We start from the raw sequence: 26746 nt of genomic DNA on the forward strand, positions 1-26746 counted from the left end.
CTTGAGCGCATGTGAATTTCTATGCCGATAGCTACTATGGATTCGCTGTTTCATATCGCCCTGATGAAAATTTTAATGATGATGATTATTTTAACGCGATAGCGTTAAGGGCCCCGTGTCGCAGAGAATCCGACGTCGGCAACCGGCGTCGGCGTGCGAAGTCGGCGGGTGGCGGAGAAAATCATCCCTTACCATGGAGGCCCTCCGAATATATTTAGGTACATGTATATGCCACGCCTTCTTGTATGACATGCGGTATATGCCGGTTATTTTGCCACACCATTCTATCATTAATGTTGCTTGTACCTTGTCTTGCATTCTTGGCAAAGCTATTCCTCGGAATTTTGAGAATGGCAATGCACAAACAAATGTCATGAAACACGCACAGCGCATGCCTTTTATGTTGAATCTTCTTAGACTGAATTTTTTAAAGTACGAAACCAAGACGGAAACCTGAAAATTACGTAATTTTGCTGTGCAATATCTCTGGGATCGCCCACGCAAGAGGCCGCGTTTCTACCAGAAAGCCCTTCCTCGTGCACAGCGTTCGCCGCCAGTGTTTACCGGTAGCCATTACGGTTGCTTAAGCTGCAATTGTCGGGAAGCGTGAGAAGCAGTCAGGGATCTTTGAATGCTATCGCGTTCCGCTCTTAAAAGCGAAGCTTAAGCGTTCTCCAATTATGTGTAGCTTCGGCACAAGCACAATTTTATGCGCAGTTAGTCTCGCACAGTTTCGTGAATTATTGGTTGGAGAAAACGTTCACATGAGCGCCCGGACTGAAGATGTTGATGCGAAAGCACCAAATGGCCCATTGAGTAAAAAAAGTGGCGTCTGTAACTTGGGAAAAGCAAAAAACGGCACCTAAATTCCAATTGGCTGCGACGCCACGTCAAGGAGCAGAGCGGACGAAAGGGTACACCTGTTGCTGCCATGACGTGGCATCGTCGCGACGCCACGTCTCCCTCACTCTCGCTCTCAGAAGCCAGTGTCATCCGCGCGTTCCTCGTCCGCGAAAGCTCTGGCCTGCGTTCTAACTGCGCCTCGGTAAGGCTAAATCAAAGCGCGCCGGGCCAACGCCTCCTACATAGCAGGTCTGTGCACTCATCTTTATGGCATCACGCTACTTGGACCGAAATTACCACTGCCAATACCCGACATGACAAAAGCAGTGACGTCAAAATCCCCGCCACCTACTGGGGAGCGTCTCCATTAGATTCTATGGCAGTCAGGTAAGGTAGCACGACGTCTCGGAACGAAGTGTTCCGGCCTACACGCAGGTAGCGTACCGCAGCTACAACCGCCCTACAAATGCCCTCGAGGGTGCCCATTATAAGCCGAGACTGGATTCACGTGGCAGGAAATGGGGTGCTTTCACTGCCTGCTGCGAACGTTGTTATTTTTAGTCTCTTTCTGTCGTTGCCCGCAGTCGGAACACGTAGACGATGTCGTGACTGCGCTTGGAGTGTGGGTATAATGTGACCCTAGTAACCTAACTTTTCTGGAAATGAATCACCAGAATGGGTGCGGTGGCCCGCACACCATTACGTTATTCACAAAATTTTCCCTTGATCCGCGGAAAACTAGGCTGTTCAAATCTACCAAAAAAATCTGTAATTTTGCTGGTAAGGTTATAAATGTTATTTGAGTTCGAGTTATGCTTAGTTTGCAGCCGCAAAATTGAAGTAGTAAAAATTAAAATTACGTGCATTGCACTTGTCCTTTTGGATAGACACTGGAGAGACACCACTACGGAAGAGGAAAGGTGTTTTCATTATTCAAGAGCTTGAGGACCAGTGCTTACATTGCACTTCGTTACGTAAACGCCAATGTTGCGTCATACTACGGCAGCGAGTCGAGAGCTCACGACTGTCCTTGCCGTCATGTTGTCCGCGTATATCCTATGTCACTTATGAGGCAAACGACGGAATCTCATTTGCCGAGACCAATCGGCAACGACACTATTCATCAGTGCGAATTTTGTGTATTGCGCCTGCGTATAGTGCACTTTTTTCAGCGACAGCGACAGGACAGCTTGAGGGCACTGCGATCGCCGAGCATGGTGATGTGTCTTATTTAATGCGAATAGCATTAATTACCTGCTTCAGCCTCTTTGACTCTATCTATCTACTATCTATCTATACATCTATCTATTTTTGTCTACATACATTCAATACTTGCTCTGCCTTTTGTAAAAAATATTCATCGTGAAAGTGGTTTCATTGCATAAGCCCTAGGCCAACAATGGCTGTGGGGCAGATGATTCGACGGAACGGAAAGAATGAAAGAAGAAGACAATTCTCACGAGGGTCAGCGAGCCTGTTGACTGAGCTGCTATCAGAGCCCTGATATTGTACGAATACCTACCTCCTAAGCTTTAAAGCAGAAATCCTTTTACCTGACCAGCTTCATGTCTCGTGAAATAAAGGGAGAAGGCAATGCGGATTCCCGCTCAACCCAGCAGCCGGTGTTGATCTACAGTCCACCGACTGAGGAGACGCTACTGCTGGACGTCAACCCTGTGGTGAGTTGAGACCAGCTACAATGGTACAAGCTAATATAGGAGAATCTTGGCCAATTGCGGATGCATATTTTGAACGCTTCCAAGTGTCTCTCCCGCGCAACGAAATATTTCGCTGTCCGAGCGTTTCAACGTTAAATTGAAAGGGAGTGCGCAACCGGAAACTGAAGCCGCGACAATTTGCTATTGCTTTATAGCTAAACGCCGCTAATTTTAAGCCACTGCAACGGGATAAAAAAAGACAGGTTATCAGTAATAATGACCTTACTAATAGATCTTAATTCTGGTTCTGTTTACCCAAGGTGCGGTGCCCGTTGCTACTTCTGAACCTTATGCTGTGGTTCATGGGCGCTTTCCTCATGCTGGCCGCAGTGATGTTGTTAGTGGAGTCGTGGGACTCGGAAGAGGACGAACGCATCCTGGAACAACTGGATATTTCCGGAATGCTGTTGTCGCATATGGAGACGCTGCTGTTCGCGTTCGGGTTTGCACTGTTCACGATCAGTTCGTGCGGCTGTGTCGGAGCATTGCGCGAAAACACCTTCCTGCTGAAAATGTACTCTTACGCACTAACCACTCTGATCGCCATCAACTTCGTGCTCGGCATCCTGGTCTTCTTCGTGCCAGGTAAGGATACCAGCTGTTTGAGTGGTGAAATGTAGCAATGAAAATTTTAAAGCGATCGCTTCCTGTGCCCCTCGCTTTGTTTCTTGGATGTTTCTGTGTGGCCGTTTACGTTACCGCGAGGTTGGCCTTGACACGTGCAGATATATATATATATATATATATATATATATACATATATATCTGTATTTATTTATTCACTTATTCATTGATTGCACACGCGCAATTGGATACCAACCCACTTCTACACATTGCGCGTGCGATATAATGAATATATATGTCTATTCAAATCTCACAAAAAAATATGTGTTTTAGCTAGCAAAGTAATAAATGTTGTTGTAATGTATGAAGGAAGTATTTATTCGGATCCGGTGTTTACTCAAAGGAAGTGCAGGTGCACGTAGAAAAAACGGAAACACAGTTAATTTAGACATTACGCCAGCGGTCCGGCCTTCATCAAGAGTGCGATTTCACGCACACAGAGGTCGCTTTATACATTTTCCTGTAGTAAAAAAACGAAAAAAAAAAACGTGTCCTGGTTTATGACCACACGCGCGTGTACATTTAGTGACGTGAAGCATACCAACACGTACATTGACTAATGTCAAACTCAACGGAAACGGGAGAGAGAGAAAGAAATAAACGTCTCTACAAACTTCGGGCGCACATACAGTGGCGCTATAACGTGACTACAAACTTCGCGTGCATACAGTGGTGAAAAAAAAAAAACTACTGGGTTCGTGACCACAAGCACGTGCATGTCCATTTAGTGACTTTATGCATGCCAACACGCACGCGTTGACTCATGTCAAATGAAACTCAACAGAAATAGGAGAGTGAAAGAAATCAACGTGACTGCAAACTTGCGCGTGCATACAGTGGCGTGAAAAAAAATATGTAATTTGTGAGTAACCTAGCCAGGCCCGCCGCTGCAGGTATGGTAGAAATGCTGGAAAAGGGGTTTGTGTTTGAGTTTCGTCGTAACAGAATAATGTCTGTAGTTTGTGGTTACGTCGTTCTTTGCAATATATCTGATGCATTTCACTTTGAGAAATTCAAATTTTTTCACTAATGCCCTACGCCATGTGGATGGCCTCCGTGGTCCGGGTGGTTCGGGATTATTTTCTTTGCCACCGACGCCGCATTTTCTGCAACACGGGGCCGTTAACGCTATTGCGTTAGAACACTTTAATGTAGCATGCATTGAGCAACAGAAAGTTGTATCGGGAGCTTTTATGTTGCTCTACATGTTGCTTTATGTTGATGAGAAAATTTTCTCGCAGACGATGACTGCGTATGGTACTGCGATTAGCATTCGAACAATGTAGCAACGCACCGTATTTCTTTCGTCATGTTTATTAAACATACTGGTGGGGTGATCGGGATCCTTCAGTTGTTTCGGCTTTGCGTATGCGTTATAATCCGGTGTCGTCCGACTCTGCTATAGCACTCGCTTGCCACGGTCGCCTATGAGCATAGTGGGACGGCCGCATAACGATAACTGTATGGTGCCGACATAATGACGAGGAAGAAATCACGTGATGGAGCGACTATAGGCGGTATGACGGTGGCGGCCTGACGACAATGAGTTCTTGTTCTTCCTTCTGGGGGTTTTACGTGCCAGAACCAGGTCTGATTATGAGGCACACCGTAATGGGGGGCTTTGGAGTAATTTTGACCACCTGGGGTTCTTTAACGTGTACTACAACGCAAGCACACGGGCGTTTTTTGCATTTCCCTCCATTGAGATGCGGCCCTGACCAGTCGACAATGAGATGACGTGGCTGGAAAAGATGGAATAACAGTTGATTTAATCAAAGATGGAGGAGATATCACGCTTGAAAAGCTTGCGGCCCTTCATACGCAATGCCTCACGACTTCAATTGTACCAGAAAGCTGGAAGAACGCAAACATACTAATCCATGAGAAGGGAGACGCTAAAGAATTGAAGAATTATAGACCCATTAGGTTGCTTTCGGTATTGTATAAAATATTCACCAAGATAATATGCAATAGATTCAGGAAAACGCTTGACTTCAGTCAACCAAGAGAACAGGCTGGCTTCAGGAAGGGATATTCTACGATAGATCATATCCTTGTTACACATCAGGTAATCGAGAAATCTGCGGAGTTCAATCAACCTCTCTATATGGCTTTTATAGATTATGAAAAGACATTTGATTCAGTAGACTATACCAGCAGTCATAGAGGCATTGCGTAATCAAGGAGTACAGGACGCCTACGTGTATATCTTGGCAAATATCTACAAAGATTCCACAGCTACCTTGGTTCTCCACAAGAAAAGTAGAAAATTACCTATCAAGAAAGGGGTCAGGCAAGGAGATACAATCCGTTCAATGCTATTGACTGCATGCTTAGAAGAAGTATTCAAGCTCTTAGACTGGGCAGGCTTAGGAGTGAGGGTCAATGGCGAATATCTCTGCAACCTTCGGTTTGCATGATGACATTGTCCTATTTAGCAACAATGGGGACAAATTACAACGAATGATTGAGGACCTTACCCGAGAAAGTGCTATAGCGGGGTTGAAGATTATTATGCAGAAGTAAAAAATAATGTTAATAGCCTGGCAAGGGAAGCAAGAATTCAGGATCGCCAGTGCAGCCTCTCGAGCATGTAAAGGAGTACGTTTATCTGGGCCAATTACTCACAGGGGATCCTGATCATGAGAAGGAAATCTACAGAAGAATAAAATTGGGTTGGAGTGCGTATGGCAGGCATTGCTAAATCCTGACTCGGAGCTTACCACTGTCGTTGAAAAGTGTATCATCATTGCATTCTACCGGTGCTAACATATGGGGCAGAAACATGGAGGTTAACAAAGAAGCTCGAGCACAAGTTAAGGGCCACACGAAGAGCGATGGAACGAAAAACGTTAGGCCTAACGTTAAGCGACAGGAAGAGAGCGGTGTGGATCAGAGAGCAAACGTGGAATGCCGATATTCTAATTGACATTAAGAGAAAAAATGGAGCTGGGCACACCACGTAATGCGGAGCATGGATAACCGGTGGACCATTAGAGTTACAGCATGGATACCAAGAGAAAGGAAGCGCCGTCGAGGACGGCGGAAAACTAGGTGGGGTGATGAAGTTAGGAAATTTGCAGGCGGAAGTTGGAATCAGCTAGCTCAAGACAGGGTTAATTGGAGATCGCACGGAGTCTTTCGTCCTGCAGTGGACATAAATTTAGGCTGATGATGATTGTGTAACGACGACGGCAGGAGGACAAGGGGGTAATAAAAATGTATGACAGGGATGGCGTGACGACGGTCGTATACCGACAATTGGATGACGATGCTCTACTGACGACGACGACATGACGGCATGACTACGACAGTGAGACAACGGTTGTGTTAGAGTGTACTAGATTGGGGGAGTGGGACGCCAATGAAGGCTCGCCGCTGAGGCTCATTTTATTGAAAAGTTGGGGGCGCCACCGTCGCTTTCTCTCGAATGAGTGGCCCCGCGCGCCGGCCGGACGCTTGTCGCGTCGGATACCCTACCGCCGCTGCATGGAGCTTTTACAGGCGGATACTCGGTGGCGGCAACACTGGTGTTATTCCCCACAGATGTTTTGTAAATAAAATGGAGAAACAGCGTCGGAAAGGATGCAAACGACGCAACAGCGACGGTTCATCGTGCAGACGACAGCTACTCAGCCGGTGAGCTCGCCTCAGCCAATGACCGCTGCCGAAACAGCCGGAGCCAACGTTTATTGGCCAGAGATTCAGAAAAGGGCGACGGCAGCGCCGCCATAATTTCCGCGTTTTTTGCTTCACCCTCGGCGCTTGCCAAGGCGTCCGCTGCACCCACTCCCCCAATTTAGTACACTCTAGTGGTGTGATAGCTATTGTCTGACGACGACACAGCGACGACGTTAACACGATAACGGCGGCATTTTCACAATTAAATGGCAACAGCATGGCTGCGACAAGGCGGTAGGATGACGACTACATGAAAACAGTGAAATGACGTCACTGAAGTGATGACGATGGTAAAACGACAGTGCGACGACAACGGCATGGCGAGGGTCGGATGTCTAAGCGGAAATGGCAATAGATTAACAACCGCAATGGCATCATGATGGAGGTATGGCAACGAATGCATGACGATGGCTCTATGACGATGGCTCAGCGACGGTTATGGCACGATAACGGGATGGCAACGAGTGTATGACGACAATGGTATGGCGATGACTGCATGACGAAGCCTGCATGATAACGATGGCATTATTAAGACGCCAGTGTCGGATGATGAAGCTGTAATGACGATGGCAAGACCACGATCGCATGGCGACGACAGCGAGAGCTTTGAAACAGATGCATGAGAGCGCTGTTTGACGACGACGCACTGACGACCATAGAATGACACGGTAGGCATACTCACGAATAAATTACGGCAGTGTGATCGCGATTGTATGGCAAAGAAGGATATGAATGGAACCACGAAGGCGGTATGACAACGTTGCAATAAAGGCAATCAAGGAATTTATTGAATTGATGATGATGGTAAACGAACGCATGATGACGTCGGCATGGCGTCATTGCTATGATGATGACCAGATGCTCTTCAAGATATTTTGCCATCCCAGGCAGAGTCACATAATTGCGCCCCTCTCCACTTTAGAACCAAAGTCATACTAGCACATTGCAAAATACAAAACATGACTTTTTGAAACATTACTACATTTTGTATGAAAAACATTCCGCGATCAATTAGTCATATAAAGAATCAGGTAACTGACAATTAAAGGGAAATCCTGTTTGCGCATAACAGAATTTTTTACAGGCCTTAAAACAACGAACAAGATATAACACATTTCTTCGGAAATAATAATAATATCGAGAAGCATGCGGGAACGGCGAAAGTGGGTATAAGACACTATTAATTGGAAACATCAGCATCAAAGGCCAAACGTTGCATATTAGCGAATTCGAAAGAATATAACAACAAAATATGAGCTTAACCAAATCAGTAAGCACAATAATAATAAAGAGACTCAATAGTTAATCGTGCATAGACACATAAGGAGGCACTGTACGTGTTTTCATTCTTGGAGAAGCAACAAGATGTTAAAAGAAAGTGAACTTTGTGGGCTTGTGCCGAAAAAAGTGTGTTAGAGATCGGAAAATCATTTTTAGCTTTTTATAATTTTCAGCTTTGAGAAGTTTCTTTCTCCACGCGCGACTGTGATTGTCAAAGTGAAGATAGTTCAGAATGCGGTGGCGAGATTGGAAGCAAAGTCATATTTTTTGACGTACTTGAGTACTTAGGTGACTCACATGCCTTGTTTGATCCAAGAAAGATCTGTGAGCTTGTTGCGAAGTTGTAATCTTTGATATCACTTAGCCTATTCTCATCGTAAGCTCTTCGAGGTTACCACACGAGGAAAAGAGTGCTTCTCGAGGAGTTCCACACAGCCTCTTGAGTCATACAACTGAACGTACCTGCTGTGTATTTCCGTTTGCTCAAACCTAGGTGTCACAAAGTTGACTACCACGCCAAAAGAGGAGTTGAAGAAGCTCTGGCGAAATTTGCACCATCCAGCGGGTTTTAATTCGATCGCTGAAGCTAACTGCAAAACTTTTTTCAGCTAACTGAAAAAAGTTTTGCGGCATAATAGACCAAGGCCCCACGGTGCACAAAAATGTGAACTCCATCACGGCTGTGGATAGAACGTCAATCTCAGGCCTTTCCAAGACTTCAAAAGTTGAACTCTCTCAAGTGTCTACGAGAGCGTCGTATATTCCGTCAATCTGATTCCGCAAAGGAGGGACTACGTCAACTCTGCCGGACCATCTTGTCTCTGAGAGAGGCTTCACCGTGAGGTTGCTCACATACATTTTTAGAATATCCTAACGATGACCTGAGGATGAAAAGAATACGTATATTTTCTGAAGATAAAAAAATTGCTATTTACCTAATACCTACAATTCTCAACGGTAAAGTTTACTTCTCGATAAATAGCTTCCGTGTTACCGGCTTTTTTGCAGGTACCATCAAGACCGTAATAAGGACCACCATGTCCGACAGGCTGGTGGTTCACTACCGTGACTCCCAGGATATACAAGACTTGGTCGACGCAATACAGCGCTTCCTCAAGTGTTGTGGCATGACACACCGAAACTTTCGCGACTGGGACAATAACATGTAAGAAACCCGACTCCTAATTATTTCTGACGCAGTTGCCTACGAGCGCGTGTAAAACACACATTTTACTAACGGAGTTGTGCAGATGAATACGAGTTGTAACCGGTGTTGTGGTGCCACTCAATTGAGATGTATTGTAATACGAGTTGTACCCAACATTTCAGTGCCACTGATTATGCGAATTGTCGCTGAGTACGTATTTGAGGCGTAAGTACAAACTGACGCAAACTCTACAGTAACTTAGACTATACGAATTCCCGTGCCTAATACAGGTTTTATTGGAACAGGAAAAAAATTTCAATTCGTCTTTATCTTGTCCCTGCATTCATGCCATTGCGCCAGCTACTCTCGTCATCGTCAGGTCACCTTCATTATCGCGTTTCGTCAGGTCACCTCTTCATCCCCTTCAGCTTCGCCGAATAGCGCTGCGTTGACAGAACAAGATAATTTTTCGACCCCCGCCGTGTTATTCGCACAAAAAGGAATCCGAGCTGCACGGAACCTGTTTATAATACAGGACGGCATTAAGAGCCAAACGTACTGGCAGGAAGGTGTGCCAGTAAGCGAACCATTCTTGTTTCTATTCAAAGAAAAATTCACGGCATAATACCCTTATACAAGGTGTTTCTTTTAGCTTTTCATAAATAAGCGTAACGAATATATGTCACCGTGTTATTTACATCTGCACAGGGTGTTTCTTCTAGCTACACGAAACTTAAATATATAAAGAAATACGGGTCATCGTGTTGTTATGTTTGTCATTAGAGTGTCGAAATAGTCGAACAAATTTCAACAAATTGCGATTCGTGGTAAAACGCGTTAAAAATGATTTATCTACTTATTTGGCAATTTTAAGGAGTATCCTAACTACATCCTAAAGTTTGGGCTTACTCGACTAATGCATGAAAGCAGTTTGTAGGCCAAGCTCGGCAATATCTAGCTCAACGATAAACATTTTCAATAAGTGAGCTGTTGTCGGAGCTACGTGAATATTTCTCATGTCGAGGCTCCCTGACAGAAAACGTAACCTTGCCGGAAAACGCCTATGACATAATGTCCCTTCCCCCGCCTGTTATTCCATCCGTTACCGTTATTTCTGAAGCTTTCTTTACATGAGTGTTTTCATGCCGGGCGCGGCGAACGCTGGTAGTCCGAAAACTGCCACGTATAAGGGAAGCACACCATAACGATTGCGATTATGAAGTGCGCAACTGGCAATAACTCGACACGCTGTCGCCGCACATCTCTGCGAGGCGGTGCCAGTCATAACGAAATGTGAGGACGGTGAGGTGGACGTAATCGGCACTCACTTTGCGAGTCGGTAATGATTTCACAGACACAGGGGATGCGGAAAATTAGTTTCCGTTTAGTGGTTTAGTGGGAAACGAGTGGCCGGGCTTCGCACTGTGAAGGCATTAGCCACCTAACAACATAAATGAAAAATAATTAGTGCAACCTTGCTATAGGGCTCATACCTGCGAAAATTGCCAGTTGTCTAGGAATCCCTCTTGGTTACCACAAAGTGCCCGCATTTTGAATCTTACAATATATGAAAAATGATAGAACTAGAAAAACAGAACACCCCGTATACACGATAGCCTCGCATACATATTTAGGGGGAACCTACTTACCGATAGTATGCGTGATATGAGATTATTTTATCAACTTTGACACAATATGTTCCTAATCGAAACTTCTTGAAAATGCAAGAAAGCCAACCATATAAGCGATAGCTTGCCTAAAACTAAATTATGTCCCTAATCGCCACTGGGATACCAACTGATGTCCCTGCGGCAACGTGCGCTTCGCATAACCATGCAATTAGCACTGTGCTATCGCGCGACATTTGCGTTTGATACTTCGGACACTATATTCCTCCTCACCGACACACCGTGTTCAAGGGGACGAGGTCAAAAATTTGTGCAACACAAAGAAGTGACTTTTCAGAAGATATGGGTGTCGGCTCAGAGCCAGATGCTGTTTCTGTATGCGAGTTGAGCTCTAGAGGAATCACCGAAATGTTGCGAAATGTTGCGTACTGCTCGTTACTCAGCTAATGGACTAACACGATACATAAAATTCTGACCACCTGGGTTTCTTTACTGTGCACCGAGTGTTCTTGCGTTTTGCCGCCACTGGAACGCAGTTGTAGCGTCCTGGATTGAACACGTGGCCACAATTTTTTAGATGCTAAGCGGCTTATGGCGGGGGCTTTGTCCGTCCCTCCTGCGTGCCGCGGCGTACCACACCCCCCAGAGCATGCGCGTCCCCTCCCCCTCTCTCTCCTCTCCAACGCTCCCCCCTTTATCTCCTCTAGGAATCCGGAGCGGCGCGCACGACAGATGGTGCGACAGCTGCATACTCCGCTGGGGGCGCCACGGTAGTTCCGCGGTATGAAAATGACGGAGCGCGCGCCCCTCATTCTCTCTCCTGCGCAGCGCCGCGATGAGCGCTCGGGCCGCTGCCGCGAAACAATCTCCCGCTCAAGCTAACCATCTCCCCGCTGTTTGGCATCCACACATGGTTCCCTTTAGCGGGAGATAGAGTAATTTTTTCAGTTCAACGCCATAGCCACTAAGCTACCGTGGAGGGTATTCCAGCGCCAGCAAAGCGGCTCATATATATTTATATCGAACAGCCGCCGCAGTGTCGCTGCACTGAAGAGGAGGAAGACGACGTGTTCCGCCTTAATATAGCGTTGCCATCTTGGCCTCCGTTGGCTTGCGTGTAAATAAATTTTAAATAGCCTTGGGCACCAGCTACACGTAACATTAGTTGGCGGAGGTGGACGTTCCCCGTACCCGCCATAGAGCTTCGCAGCGGTCGCAACGCCGCCGATGCAACTTCAGCTCCTGCGGGTGGTACTTCGTCTACGCAAGCCTCTACGCCTGAAGCCACGACCTACGCCAGCCCCGAACCGAGCCGTACGAGTCTCTTGGCGGATGGACTGTCGCTATTATTGGCATGTGTACTGCCCGACTCACCATCGCTGAGAGAAACACCGTCGCGCTCTTCACCGTCATCGAGCATTGCCCTCACGAAATCATTCTATGTCTGGATTTTCTCGTCACTCACTTCGCCTTGACTTGCCTCTTCTTGCCGACGTTGGGCACCCGCCTCAAAGCCGTTTAAGGTGGATGGATTCCATTCACCTACCGCCAAAATCTGCGACACGTCGACTTGTTTTCCACACCACCTGTACCTGATGGCAACTTTATTGTCACACCAATTCCGGCCGTTATGCTTACACATAGTGTTACCGTTCCGCACACTCTGCTGACAATTACTGGCAACCAGACCTGCCTTCCCGTGGTCAATTGCGCGCTAACCGCGCAAGTCCTCCCACAAGGGATCTCACTGGCTGAAATTAGCGCTCTGCAGGAAGATCAAGTCGAGCCATTCACCGTCGAAGATTGTTGCAGCTCGGCCCATCCCGCAACGTTACCGAACGGCAGTGGCGTCGAAAATGAGAAGATGGTTTCCTCTGACCTTACACCTGCTCAAGCTGAAGCCCTATGGCTTGTTCTTGAAGGCTATTGCGAAATCTTTGACTTTGACAATCAACTCTTAGGTCAAACGCCCGTCGTGACCGATCGCATAAATACTGGCGATGCGAATCCTATTCATCGACGCACATATCGTGTTTCTGTGTCGGAACGAGCAGTTAACCAGCCGGAAGTAAAAAAAAATGCTTGAAAGGGGTATTATCGAGTCTTCATGTAGTCCCTGAGCTGCCGTCGTACTTGTAAAAAAAATGGCACGTGGCGCTTTTGTGTAGATTATCGCCACCTGAACAAAGTCACAAAATAGGATGTTTAGCCTTTGCTATGCATTGATGACGCTCTAAACTGCCTGTATGGTAACACCTGTTTTTATTCTATCCACCAAGGGTCCGGCTACTCGCAGATTGCCGTCGATGACATGGACCGACACAAGACTGCTTTTGTTACCCCTGACGGTCTTTATTATTCAAGGTGATGTCTTTCGGTCTCTGTAACGCACCGGCCACCTTCGAACGAATGATGCACTCTTTGCTTCAGGGGTTCAAGTGGTTCAGCTATTTGTGCTATCTCGACGAGGTCATCGTTTTCTCGCCCACTTTCGACACGCATCTCGATTGTCTTTCAGTGATTCTTGACGTATTCCGCCGGGCCCGCCTCCATTTGAACTCTTCAAATGTCACTTTGCTCGCTGTCAAATCACCGTTCTTGGGCACCTCGTGGATGCAAGAAGCGTACGACCTGATCTGGACACAATTCGCGCCATTACGAACCTTCCTGTCCCGAAGTCTACAAAGGACGTTCAAAGTTTCGTAGGGCTGTGCTCCTATTCCCGGCGCTTTGTCAAGGATTTTGCGTCCATTGCACGTCCCCTTACTGACTTCCCGTTCTCTTGGGGTCATGATCATGCCGCATATTTTTCTGTTATCACCACTCTCCTTACCAGGCCTCCAATCCTGGTCCACTTTCACCGTCTGCATGAACGGAAGTTCGAATTGATGCCAGTGGTGACGGCATTGGAGCAGTGTTGTACAACGCCAGCGTGGACATGATCGCGGTATAGCCTATGCCAGCCTACTTCTATCACCCGCCGAGCGCAATTATTCAATCACCGACATGCTCCAATGAGACATTAACCGCCCATCGTCTAGCTCATGGTCGTCTCCAGTTGTGTTGATCCGAAAAAGGACGGCTCTTTTCGATTTTGCGTCGATTATCTCGCCCTTAATAAGATCACACGCAAAGACATATATCCGATGCCACGAATGTACGATGCCCTTGACACCCTTCAGAGCGCTCAATATTTCTCAAGCCTCGACCCCCGGTGAGGGTATCGGAAAATACCTATGCACGAAGCGGACAAGGACAAGACAGCCTTTGCAACACCGGACGGACTTTACGAGTTTCAACGTAATGCCTTTTGGTTTATACAACGCACCTGCAACATTTGAACGGATAATAGACACTGTCTTCCGTGGCCTCAAGTGCAAAACTTGTTTGTGCTATCTCGACGACATTGTTATTTTTTCTTCTACTTTTCGTCAGCACCTTGAGCGTTTAGGACATGGTTTTGACATGCCTTTCCAACGCTGGACGTCAGATCAACACAAAAATTGCCACTTCGCCAGCAAGAACATCAAAGTTTTGGGTCACCTCGTCAGTAAATATGGTGTCCGACCAGAACCCGATAAGGTTGCTGCGGTGCTTCGCTTCCCTCGTCCACAAAATCAAAAACAACTACGAAGTTTCCTTGGCCTGGCGTCTTACTCCCGCCACTTCATCAACCACTTTGCTGTCATATCCTCACCACTGCACAATCTGCTCACCTCGGGCACTGCCTTCGCTTGGTCAGACGGCTGTGAGTTTCCTTTCCAAGCCCTCAAACGTGCGTTAACATCAGACCCAGTCCTCCATCGCTTCGATGAGAACGCCCCTGCTTATCTGCACACCGAGGCTAGCGGCAATGGAGTCGGTGCTGTCCTTCTACAGAGTGATAGCATTTCTCGAGAGAGAGTTGTTGCGTATGTCAGTCGCGCACTGACGCCAGCGGAACAAAACTATTCGATAACTGAGCAGGAATGTCTCGCAGTACTTTGGGCCGTACAAAAGTTCCTACCATACCTTTATGGACGACACTTCACTGCAATTACCGACCACCACGCCTTATGCTGCTTATCCTCACTGAAAAATTTGTCTGGACGCCTTGACCGCTGGATACTACGTTTGCAAGAGTACACTTTTGACGTTGTGTATAAGACTGGCAAAAAGCATCAAGATGCCGACGCTCTCTCTTGCTGCCCCCCTGCCACTTTCATCTTCGATAGACGCCCTTCATTCTTCGCCCGTGATGATGACGCCGCATCATCGCTTGCGTAATCATCACTAGCCGCTACTGACCCGGCATCTTCCAATCATTGCGCTCAGTTCGCATCATGTCAACGCGACGATCCATACTGCAGCCGGATTATTCAACGCCTCATGTGGAACTTCTCCTCCACCTAATGCCAAATTACGTCACCAACTACGGCAGTTTAAACTCGAGAACACTGTGCTGCACCGTTATGTTTATACTACCGATGGACACAAGTTGGTTCCCGTTCTACCACGTTCACTGCGTTCTCAAGTCCTCGAAGCTTTTCACGATGACCCATCTATTGGTCACTTGGGTTTTCACAAAACGTACAGCCGTATTAGAGGCCGCTTCTTCTGACCTGGCCTGTCTACCTTCGTGGCCAAGTACGTCGCTTCGTGCGCACTTTGTCAACGCCGGAAACGATCCACTTCACCCCCTGCTGGCCTTTTACAGCCACTACCATGTCCCGAGACACATTTTGCCGTCGTTGGGATAGACCTGGTCGGCCCCTCTTCCCATAACGCCAGCAAGTCATCGATGGATCGTGACAGCTTTCAACCATCTTACACGGTACGCAGCGACCGCTCCTCTGCACTCGGGTTCTGCCTCAGACGTTGCCGCCTTCTTTCTGCAAGCCATTGTGTTGCGCCATGGTGCACCTCACATCTTGCTGAGTGATCGCGGCAAGGCTTTTCTGTGAACAGTGCCCGAAGACGTATTGCGAGCTTCTGCCACGGTTCATGGGATAACATCTGCCTACCATCCCCAAACAAATGGGTTAACAGAGCGATTTCATCGCACACTGACGGGCATGATATCGTTGTACATCGCACCAAGCCAAAACAACTTGGACATCATTTTACCATTCGTGACGTTTGCTCATAACACCGCAGTGCAACGAACTACTGGGTACTCCCCTTTCTACCTCGTTTACGGCCATTCGCCAACGTTCACCATCGACGCCTCCTTCATCAAGGCCCCCACTAACACGTCAACAACTATACCTGAACAGTTCGTGGCTCGACTTGCCGATTGCCCACGACGTGCTCGCCTCAATACCAACGCCAGCCAGCAAGACCGCAAGCAGCGTTACGACAGCTCACACCGTGACGTCACCTTTTCCCCTAGCGATGAAGTGCTCCTCTGGACACCTGTTGGTACTCCCGGATTGTGCAACAAGTTTCAGTCGCATTTCCTTGGACCCTACATTACTACTGCCCAAACCTCCCCAGTGAACTACCTGGTCACTCCAGTAGAGGTCACCTCAGTAGAGGTATCTCCTGACAGGGGTTGCCGTGGGTGCAAGATAGTTCACGTTTCTCGTCTCAAACCCTTCGTTCGTCGTTCGTTTCCAGTTTAAGCCATGGCCGGACCGGCCGCTCGCACACAGGGGGGGGGGGGGGGGGAATTAGTGTGAGCATTATATTTACGTTTCATCTTCTCATTTGTACATACTCATCATCACGACTGGAGACCATCGTTGTGGGGCTTTGGCTCGGGACAATAAAGAAGAGACTTGCGACCTAACCCTTGTCTCACACGGGGAAATGCGTTTTAACTCGATAGCGTTAAGGGCCCCGTGTTGTAGAAGATCCGGTGTCGGCTTCGGCGTGGATGTCGGCATCCGTGGCGGAGAAAATAATCCCCAACCACCTCGACCGCGCAGGCCCTCCCCGTGGTGAAGGGTTTTGGTGAACAAACATTAAATTTCTCACAGTGAAATCCGTCAGAAAAATGGCAAAGTACGACTTTACCATTCCGCGTCGGACTCGGCGTCGGATTGCTTACCATTCGGCGTCAGATTGTGATTTGAAAGTACGAGAAAACGCCATTCTGTTACGAGGAAACTCAAACACAAACCCCATTTACAGCATTTCTACCAGACCTACAGCGGCGCGCTCGGGTAGTTTACTTGTGAAAATGATATTTAGATGGCGCTCGCATCCTCGGCAGGTCAAATTGGGACTTCCCCTGCCTAATGCGCTTTGGACACGCGCGCTCGTCGGGGCAATAGCACACAATTAATGAAATAATAAAAAAGGTGCTAGGGCCCTCACATTTTAATACAAGACCACTTATATTGCCCCTAGAAAAACGCCTTCCCAGCAATGCATTTCGGTTTAAAAGGAAGCCGACCTTAAGGGGATCGGTGTGAGCTTGGTCTTTGTAAGCTGGCTTTCCCACGTTCTGTGTTGCAGTGAAGCGCTTCCACTGAAGGAAAAATGCAATGCGAACGGGGCCCAGTAACGCTATCATGTTCCACTCTTAGAGGCGAAGCTTAAGCGTCCTCCAATTTTTTTTTTACGGAGGTGCGACACCGAAGACGTTGCAACTACATGTAATTTGGTGTTACATATCAATGTCGGCAAAACGCACTGAGAGTAGTTTATTAGACACTTAAGAGCAAGTTACACGCCCGCGTTCCGGCGCGCGACAGCTCGCGCCCGCGCGTCTTGTGTTTTCGGGGCCTCGCGAGTAATGGCGGTTTAAGCCTACAAGACGCACGGCGACTTAGATCACAATTTCGGCCTTGGTAGACATCGTTTTCTATTTTGGTAAGGCAGTAAGAGCGCCGATTTTTGTGTGAAGTTAATTGGGCTCTGCGCTGCGCTTCGACGCGTACCATCTATCCTACACCATCTGCTCATGCGTGAGGCGCGTGACGGCTAGCTTTCGCGCGCCGGCAAGCGTACGTGTAGTTGGGCCTTTACAACTAAAATATTCATCACAGCACCTACAATTGTGAACTACTGTTCCTGCGTCAAACGTGTGCTGGTGTGCAGAGGAAGATGACCACTGGGTTCTCGCTCGTTTTTTTTTTTCGTCTCAGAGTTTACGTGCCAAAATCACGATATGATTATCAGGCACAACGTAGTGGAGGTCTTCCGATTAATTTTAACCACCTGGGGTTCTTTAACGTGCACCCAGTACATGTTATACGGACGTTCTTGCATATCGCCTCTATCTAAATGCGGTCGCCATGGCCGGAATGTCATCCCGCGCCCTCGGTACGGTGGCTAGATCGGTTGGTGTGCCGACCGGCCCGTCTGGAGCGTAGTTCACCGCTTCTCCGCGTCATGACGCAAAATTGGCGCTGCGGTCAGTAGAACGGTTCTGCAGCGCGCGTCGTCTGCTACAGGTGGCAGGCGGCGAGCAAAAAAAAAATAAAGCCTGTATTGGATAGTTGTATGTCGTCTGCTCGTGTCAGTTTTAAAGGTGAAGAGCTCCGGGTCTCTCGTACTGTTTGCAAGTTCCTAAGCGATGTGGAATGTTCCAGGTCAGAAAATTACCGACGAGATTAGCGGCGGCATTGCTCCACCAAAGACCACCAAGGATCGAGACTTACTACTTCGCTTCGAACTGCAAGTCGGGCTCTAAATTTGTGAGAAAGAGTACTGAAATTTACGAATCTGGCAAGGTCTCCTGACAGCGGAAACTGTTCGCCCCGGGCTGCTCAGTAGCTTACTCAGTATCTGAGATGTTAATGAGCAAGCGGTACACCAAAAAGCGTACGTCCATGCGCTCCTCGACGTTGGAAATTTGCAAGCCGCCGAGGTGCTCAGCGCCTGCGACATCGAGCACCGATGCGGTGCTACAGGGAAAAGAAAAGTGACTCTAGGCTTATATTCTATATAGCAGGCTATGTAGGAAAGAAGTTCCTGCAAAGAACCAAGTGCTCCGATTGCTCAGGGACATTACCTGAATTCAATAGAATGAGTAGGTCAGGGACTGTTGCTCTCTTCTGAAGCACTAAAAAACTGGTAGCATCGCTCGAAGACGCCTTCACGCTGTGCTTCAGTTTAAATGAGTTACGAAGGAACAGTATCGCCGACTTTGCATCCTTTCTGCAGATGAATCCTCCGAATTTGATCGGCTGCGAGCGGCACAAGAAAGAACTCACAAACGATGTTGTGAAGTTCTATTCAATTACACGCCTTTACTTTCTTTTCAAGGGCAAGAACATGGCGCGCGAAAGCAACAGGGAGAAGAGGAATCACCTGAAGCGGAGGCGTGTGCTGTGAATATAGTTATGATGTGGTGGGGCCAACGTTGCGACCTTGCAGGCGCTAGGCTATTTATGTTGGTGCGTCCGCTGACTCAAGTTACCAGAGCTTTTCTTGTATTTTAAATATATGCATGATTATTGTCCAAGACGTATGGCTTTATTTTATTTCAACCAAACAGTGATCGAACCATATGCACTTACCAACACAATTCTTCTCGTAACAACCTAAATACCGTAACTGAGGCAGCAATAAACACAATAGCTGGATTTCTCGAAATGGAATCATTAGAACTCACTAAATATCGCGTAAACACGTTTCCATATACCGTATAAAACCATTGCAGTATTGTTTTATGCATGGAAAAATGCATCCACGTCTTTAATTCAATGGGCCGGAGTGCCGCGTTTGTACCAATAAATGTGACCAATTGCCAAGCTAGAAAATTGACTTCAGCATATCGTGTTTTCTGACTAGACGACATTAACAAATTCCCCATTCTGACTTTGCCTACACTGCTCGAAACGGCATTATATAACGCGTACTTCAAAGCAGAAATCAGAGGCAGCTGATACCATCAAACACGCTGCTCGTCTACAGAGCGCAGCCGACGTTGCGCGCAGCTGAACCGTTATACTGTCCGCAGCGCCACTTCTGCGCCATGATGCGGAGAAGTGGTGAACTAAGCTCGGTCGGCACACCTACCCATCTAGCCACCGTACCCCCGGGCTTAGCTGAGCTAGGCCATAGCCACTACGCCACCATGCCATGTAGCATTCGCGCTTGATAATTGGTGCACGGATTGCGTTGCCACCGACACTCTGACAATTGTGATAATACTGTATTTTGAAGGCCATGACAGACAACACTATAGCAGACGAAAACTACGCTATCTGCATTGCCGTCAAGTTCAATAGAACTGCGTCTACTGCGAAAAACTGCTCCCGTTGGTATAAATCAGTTGAGCTGAATAAGAAAAACCTAAGACAGCCGATTTCTTCAGTTTATATTTCTTTCTTCATCACAATTAATAAGAGCAGTCCTACGTGTTTTCAGCAGCAAAGTAAAGTTTATTCAAGACATTTGGTACGAATATAAAGCACCACATTTTGCAGAATGACCCAATGAACACTCATACCGGGACACTTATACTACATCCAGAGGTTTCGCTTCATGCGTATCTTAGATTTACCATTTATACCGTTACAGCAACTTTTTCTTTCTCGGGAGATGCGACAGGCTATAAAAATACGCATTTACACTGTGTCAATTATAAGCAAGCGTTTGTTTCTATCATGATGCCATATATTAGCCGGGTACGTCTCATCACTTTTTATGAAGATTCGAATGTCTAAGATGGCATACGTGCAAGTCACATATGGCTTACCGTGGTAAAGTTTAGATTGTTATTTTGCTAAACGAGCAACAAGGGTACATTAAAGGGGCCCTGAACCACCCCTTGTGCTTGGTCAAATAACATAGTCCGCGGATAGCATACGCTGCTCTGAACATCTCGGCCAAATTTGGCTGTTAATTGTACGCGGTGCGTGGAGCTCACAGATGGAGCGTGAAGTCAGCTTTCTCTCAAACGCTGTCTGTTCAACACAAGCCACGTTCCACACTCTTTTATGGACGTTTTATTTCGTAATAAAGGAATTCCCATACGCGGCTGCTATTGGTAGTTGCGGTCGGCTACGTAGCGCAGATACCGCGGCCACCGTGGGGTGCCGCCACGATTCCAGTGGCTAAGCGCACGGCTCGCTGAGGACAAGCGCGTTTGGCTTAGGTTTAGCGCGTCGTAGGCACCAAAATCGTAAGTCGTGGCGTTTAAGTTAACATCCAAAGTTTAATTTGAACTGCGCGCCACGGTGACATTTAGAAGGCTGAGCGTTGTGGCCACGCCCCACTCCGCCCTAGCCTTCGCAGTGCAAGGCGTTGAAGAAAGAAGGGGAGCACAGCGGAGGCTATGTTTCATTGCCAATAACCCGCTTCTGCTGAACGCATTGAAGTACAAGTTTAAGTGCGGAGCGTTTTAGGACCCTCGCCTGATTGTAGGTTTCACGTGCTCACGCTGCTCCTCCGCGCGCCAGTACCGATATCATTGAAGGGAGGGCGCCACTGACCCACAAGTGGAAGATTCCATTCAGGTCACCACTAGGGCACGCCGAAAACCGATGACAGCATCGTGAACTACTGGACACGGGAGGTGCGGATGCAAAATTCAAGCGGGACTTCTTGGATCGATCATTGGGACACAGTTGCCAAGCATGTGATATAATTTGGTTCGACAATGCGTTAATGAAAGTGGGCAATCATCAGGAATCCTTAATCGAGTGCGAACGCCATCGTAGTGAACGAATGGGCATACTTACCCTCGCAAGCCAGAAATGTTGCCGGAAATTAATTTGCAAGAACACAAGCAAAACACAAGGGAAACACAGTGGCATGGCGAGGTTAGCACTTGATCAGATTTCACGTTAGAGTGCAACTGCTTTACATTTATTTGCCATAATGTATTTGTGAAATAGCCTATCTCCACTTCAAATGTCTTTCTCCACATTTATAAAAACCAAAATCACATCATGTCACCCTACGGGCAACCATGATGGGATGCGAAAGCATCGCGGGGGGTGCGCATCGAGTTTCCGTTTTCTTTCACTTGGCAACACAACCCAATGAAAGTTAGCGTCGGGAACGTTCCTGTGTAGACATTGCACGAGTTCCTGCAATTCGTTCGGAAAGTTCACGACTTGCCCCTTGATTCCGTACTGCCCGTTGCCGTGCGTTAGTCGACGAATGATCATGAACGGGAGTCGCGGTGCGATGATCCGTTCTTCGACTGGGTTCAGCGTGGGGAGGTGCTCGGGTTTCGGCGAGTATCGGTAGCCGTTGCTCAAGCTCATCACCGGAACCTTTCCCGACGTTAGAGCCTCCTTTCACGCGGAGCACACCGCGAACTGCAGGAAGTCGCCAGTGTTGTTGCTGAACTGGCGTCGAAGCACGCCGACGGCCGCGTTACGTTGACGTTCGTTCTGGACGCTCCCGACCTTGCTCAGGTTGTTGTAGAACTAAAGCCGGTCGCACACGTTGCAGCTGTGCCCGAAGCTCCGATCGATGAAGTCGCGCTTGAACCGCGCGTCAGCACCGTCGAAGCCCGGGCGTTGTAGTGGCCTCGAACGTGCTGCTGCTCTCGCCGCAGACTCGCGTTGCCTCGTCGCTTCGGTATCGGGAGCTGCCGCTTGACGCTGCCGTTGCGCTCCGACTTTCCGAGCCCGGAGTACGGGGTCGGCTTAATAACGCTGACGTTCCACTTCGGCGTGCCGAGCCCGTGTTGCTTCCGTAGAAGTTTCCTGCCGACGTTGACGCTTACGTTCAGCTGCCCTGGCCCGATTTCGGGGTCCGCTTGCCGACGCTGACGTGTACGTTCGGCTTCCCGAGCCTTCCTCTGCTCCGCGGCGGTGGCGTACCCTTAGAGAGAGTGAGAGAGAAAGTTATATGCAATGATTTGCTGCGCCGCACCTGTGACGGAGAGGGGAGGAGGAGAGCGCGCACCTGCGTAGGAAAGATGAATGAGGGAGAGTTGCGCATGCGCAGTATGGGTGCGGACACCGCAGAACGGACACTGCCCCGAGCATAAGATGATCTCGCATCTAAAAGTGGTTCAGGGCCACTGTAAGGAACAAATGGTATCGTTGCTATCCCAGCTACCAGCCGGTGTCTCTCGTCAACCCGCTTTGTCACGGTTTCACTGTCGCCAGCGTACTGCTCAAGTTACACTTATCTAGTGCAGCATCAGCGTCAAACGTGTTGCAGCGGTATTCAGCAATTAATACAATTGCTCAGCGCGCAGTGACAACCTCAGAACCGGTGTCTCATTATTTACCGTGTTTTTGCAGCTACTTCCAATGTGACGTGACCAACCCGAGCCACGAGCGTTGCTCGGTACCACATTCGTGCTGCCGATCCGAGTCGACTTCCACGGGCATCTTCTGCGGACGGAACGTGCTGAACCTGTCCGACCACGACGCTTGGTTCCGCGTGCACACGGGAAGCTGTCCTGACGCGACAAACCGCTACGTGAAGGAGCACGTCATGGTCATCGGAGGCATCTGCCTCATCGCCGTTATTGTGCTTGCCTTCATCGACATGGTCACGAACGCCGTAATTGACGAGATCGACATCATCCGCAGGATATACGACCACGTCAGGCGTAGTTCTCCTGGGATGTCGCAAGTCTCAACATCCTAAACAATAACCACATTCAGTGATATTTGGGTGGCGGATAGAACTTAATTATAACTGCAAGAAAAACTGTTTGTGGATTTCTTGTGAATATACAACGCACATTGCCAGTATCTTATAAGCGCTGAAGAGTAGAGCAGACATCACAAACACTGTCACAGTGACAGAGAGATTGATTTTGTAAGTCAGTTGCAATTTGCACTTTGTGTTTACTACATGTCTGTGTGTCGCGGCGTGAATGTCGTCGATATCTGCTCACGCTTCAGCGCGCATTAGTAATAAAACGACGTCACTTACAAGAGATGACTCCACATCGAAAACTCATGACAAAAAAGGGTGAGGACACCCATGAGCTGGGAATATTTTTCCCTGTTTTCTCTCATTTGTTATGAGAGGCTACAGTCTTGTCGTCAAATTTTGAATGTATGACCAACAGCCTATTCTATTCTAATCCTTCCTTTACTTTTATTTTTTGCGTGAAAATATGGAGCTTGTCATTCGCTTGATGACGCTGACAGCAGCTTTATAAATGAGAGCAACAGTTTTGTGTTAGCCACAAGATAAAAAGAAGCCCCAGCGCAAGTCCGAATCGGAAATGTATTATAGATAACTTAGCGGTTCTGTGACACCTTCCGCGTGTACCAGAATTCTAACACAGCTCCTCTAGCATACGCCCGAATTAGAACTTTCGCTAAGAACAGCATCTCAGTGGTTGCCTGACACCTTGCGCGCATGCTGAAATTCCTATTTAGCTTATCGTGGGCGATTTCAGTGCACATATTCTAGAATATATATGCTACCTACTATCTGCACAATCTAATATTTTTGTCAATATTCTGTATCGTTAATTGAAATATACTATGTTCTTGAGTAAAGTTGTTTTTTTTGTGTTTTTTCTGAACCAGAAAAACCAGCTTAGTATCACTCGCAAACTGACCATGCGTGCATGTCATTTAAAGTCTTTGTGAATTACTGAAAGCTGAGTGCCAGTACTTCTGCCTCTAAAGGTAGTCATACTCAGTCATACTGTCATACAGTAAACGTGAATATTCGATTGAATAAAATTCGCATTAGGAATAGTATATTGAAGATACGGACCTTTGCAGGACAGCCTATCTAAATTTTTACGAGCAGAAATGAATGAAAACCCCGTGTAGTGGCAATGCCGCATCGGCGCCTCCTGCGGTCACTGCAGCGTCAGGTTGCGTGCAAATAAACGCCTCTCGCTGCCTTGACTATGTATTCATTTACAGACTGTCGCTCACGAATTTTACCGTCTACAAATGCTCGTTCCTGTTACAGTGAATCCACAGGGACATTCAGAATCGAGAATGAATTTGATGGCAAAGGAGTTAGTAGTTTCACACACAGGGCGAAGCAGTTAGAGCGAAAGCAAGGTTTAAGATAGCGCTTGATCTTTTCTGACAGTGTTCGAACTATACGAAGGTGAAACATGGTGGCGCGATGTGCGCGCAAAGCTATGGTGCCTCGACGTCTTCTTCGCCCGCGAGGAAGACATCGAGTCATCCTACGCAGCGCAACTTCTGGCGAATAGAAAGAACCGCGCCCTGGCATCCTGACGCGTCTGACAACGCTGGCGTGTTAAGCAGTGCCGCCAGAGGTGTTGCAGGCACCCAAACTGGTTTGTGCGCGAGATGAGACCGACGGGAAACCATGGGCGTTACTCAGCGCCAAATGAAATGTTAGATTACGTTGGTGCGACTCTACCGATTTCCACTGTTTTCCTTCATTTAAGTGTTTTAGTTTAAGAATAATTGGATAACTTGCTACCTTGACCATTTCGCTGCCGTCGGATGCAGCGTGATGCTTCTTCTAAGGATATAGTTAACTACATACCGAATTATGACACGAAAGCCATTTCAGGATATCCAGGCTTTCTTTTTTTTTGTACCCATGACTCGTTCTTGCATTTTTGTGGCTTACAAGGCCTCCTATGAACATTGAAGTAACCGTTTTATTAAGACAGAAGTTTAATCTAGTATTACGGCTTAAAGTAATTTTCACGCTTGATAATCTATTAATTTCGAATAGCGTGAACGTGGGCAGACGCTCGCTAATCGATGCGCTGTAGCAGAGACTAGCTCCCTACCCTGTGTATCTTCGGTGATCTTGTGTAACACCTTCCGTTACCGGGTAAGATGTTTTTGGAGACCCCGCACTGTCACAACAGATATTATATCGGTAGAAAACAACCTCAGCCTGTACTAACAAGAAGTTCTTACGCGAACATTGTTCGTAAGAGACATTTTCCGTCAGTCAAGATGCCGCACATATTATCGAAGGCAATCAGCCAATGGCAAAGAGCACTTATGAATAAAAACATTTGTGAATTCTACCTGTGGAAAGTGTCCCAGTTGCACCAATGATACAGGGCTCTTTGAGTTGCCTGGGGCATTACTATGGCCCCTGGTAGATGGCTCGTCCACTCTTAAGGGGAACATGCGTACGCGTGGCCACCCTCCCCTGAGCACCAGTGCAGACCGCGTGGCGGCGCATGGAAACAAAGCTGCGCACGTGCATGCAGTGACGCCTGGATCTTCTTTTCTGGGGTTTTACGTGCCAAAATCAGTTCTGATTATGAGGCACGCCGTAGTGGAGGGCTCCGGATTTTAATTTCGACCACCTGGGGTTCTTTAACATGCACTAAAACCCAAGCACACGGGCGCTCTTGCATTTTGTCTCCATCGAAATCCGGCCGTCACTCACTCGCCGAAGCACTTTGTAAGGGCCAAAGTACCGACTGAGAAGTTTTTCCGAAAGGCCTTTACGGCGGACGGGGGTCCAAACTAGCACTTGGTCACCCGGTTGGTAGTCAACTTGTCGGTGGCGGAAGTTGTAGTGTCGCGCATCAATACACTGTTGTTTCCTGATGTCCACGCGAGCCAGTTGGCGTGCTTTCTCGGCACGTTGCACGAAATACTCAGTGTCTTCATCAAGATTGTCAGAATTGTCACATGGTCACTTGGCATCTAACATCGTCTGCACTTCACGAACGTAAACAAGAGCAAACTGCGTGAACCGTGTGGTCTCTTGCGTAGCCGTGTTGTACGCAAACGTGACGTAAGGTAGTACCTCGTCCCACGTCTTATGCTGCACGTCTATGTACATCGACAGCATGTCGGTCATTGTTTTGTTAAGCCTTTCAGTCAAGCCATTTGCTTGAGGGTGATAGGCAGTCGTCTTTCGGTGCGTGGTGTAACTCAGCTGGAAAACTTGAAGCAGCCTTGCCGTAAACGCCGCTCCTCGATCTGTGATCACACAGGATGGGGCGCCATGACGTAGTACGATGTTCTGTATGAAAAACTGTGCAACCT

General features: G+C 47.7%; 1 protein-coding gene across 1 annotated transcript; it reads left to right on the forward strand.

Moving 5' to 3' along the window:
* The first annotated feature begins 2408 nt into the window (after positions 1–2408).
* Positions 2409–23417, forward strand: LOC119462300 (tetraspanin-33). Its single transcript, XM_037723643.1, has 4 exons — positions 2409–2522; positions 2822–3146; positions 9156–9312; positions 23066–23417. The coding sequence occupies exons 1-4, from the start codon at positions 2409–2411 to the stop codon at positions 23415–23417; spliced, it is 948 nt and encodes a 315-aa protein (XP_037579571.1).
* The last annotated feature ends 3329 nt before the right edge of the window (positions 23418–26746 follow it).

This window comes from Dermacentor silvarum, chromosome 8, assembly GCF_013339745.2.
Source record: "Dermacentor silvarum isolate Dsil-2018 chromosome 8, BIME_Dsil_1.4, whole genome shotgun sequence".
Lineage (NCBI taxonomy): Eukaryota > Metazoa > Arthropoda > Arachnida > Ixodida > Ixodidae > Dermacentor > Dermacentor silvarum.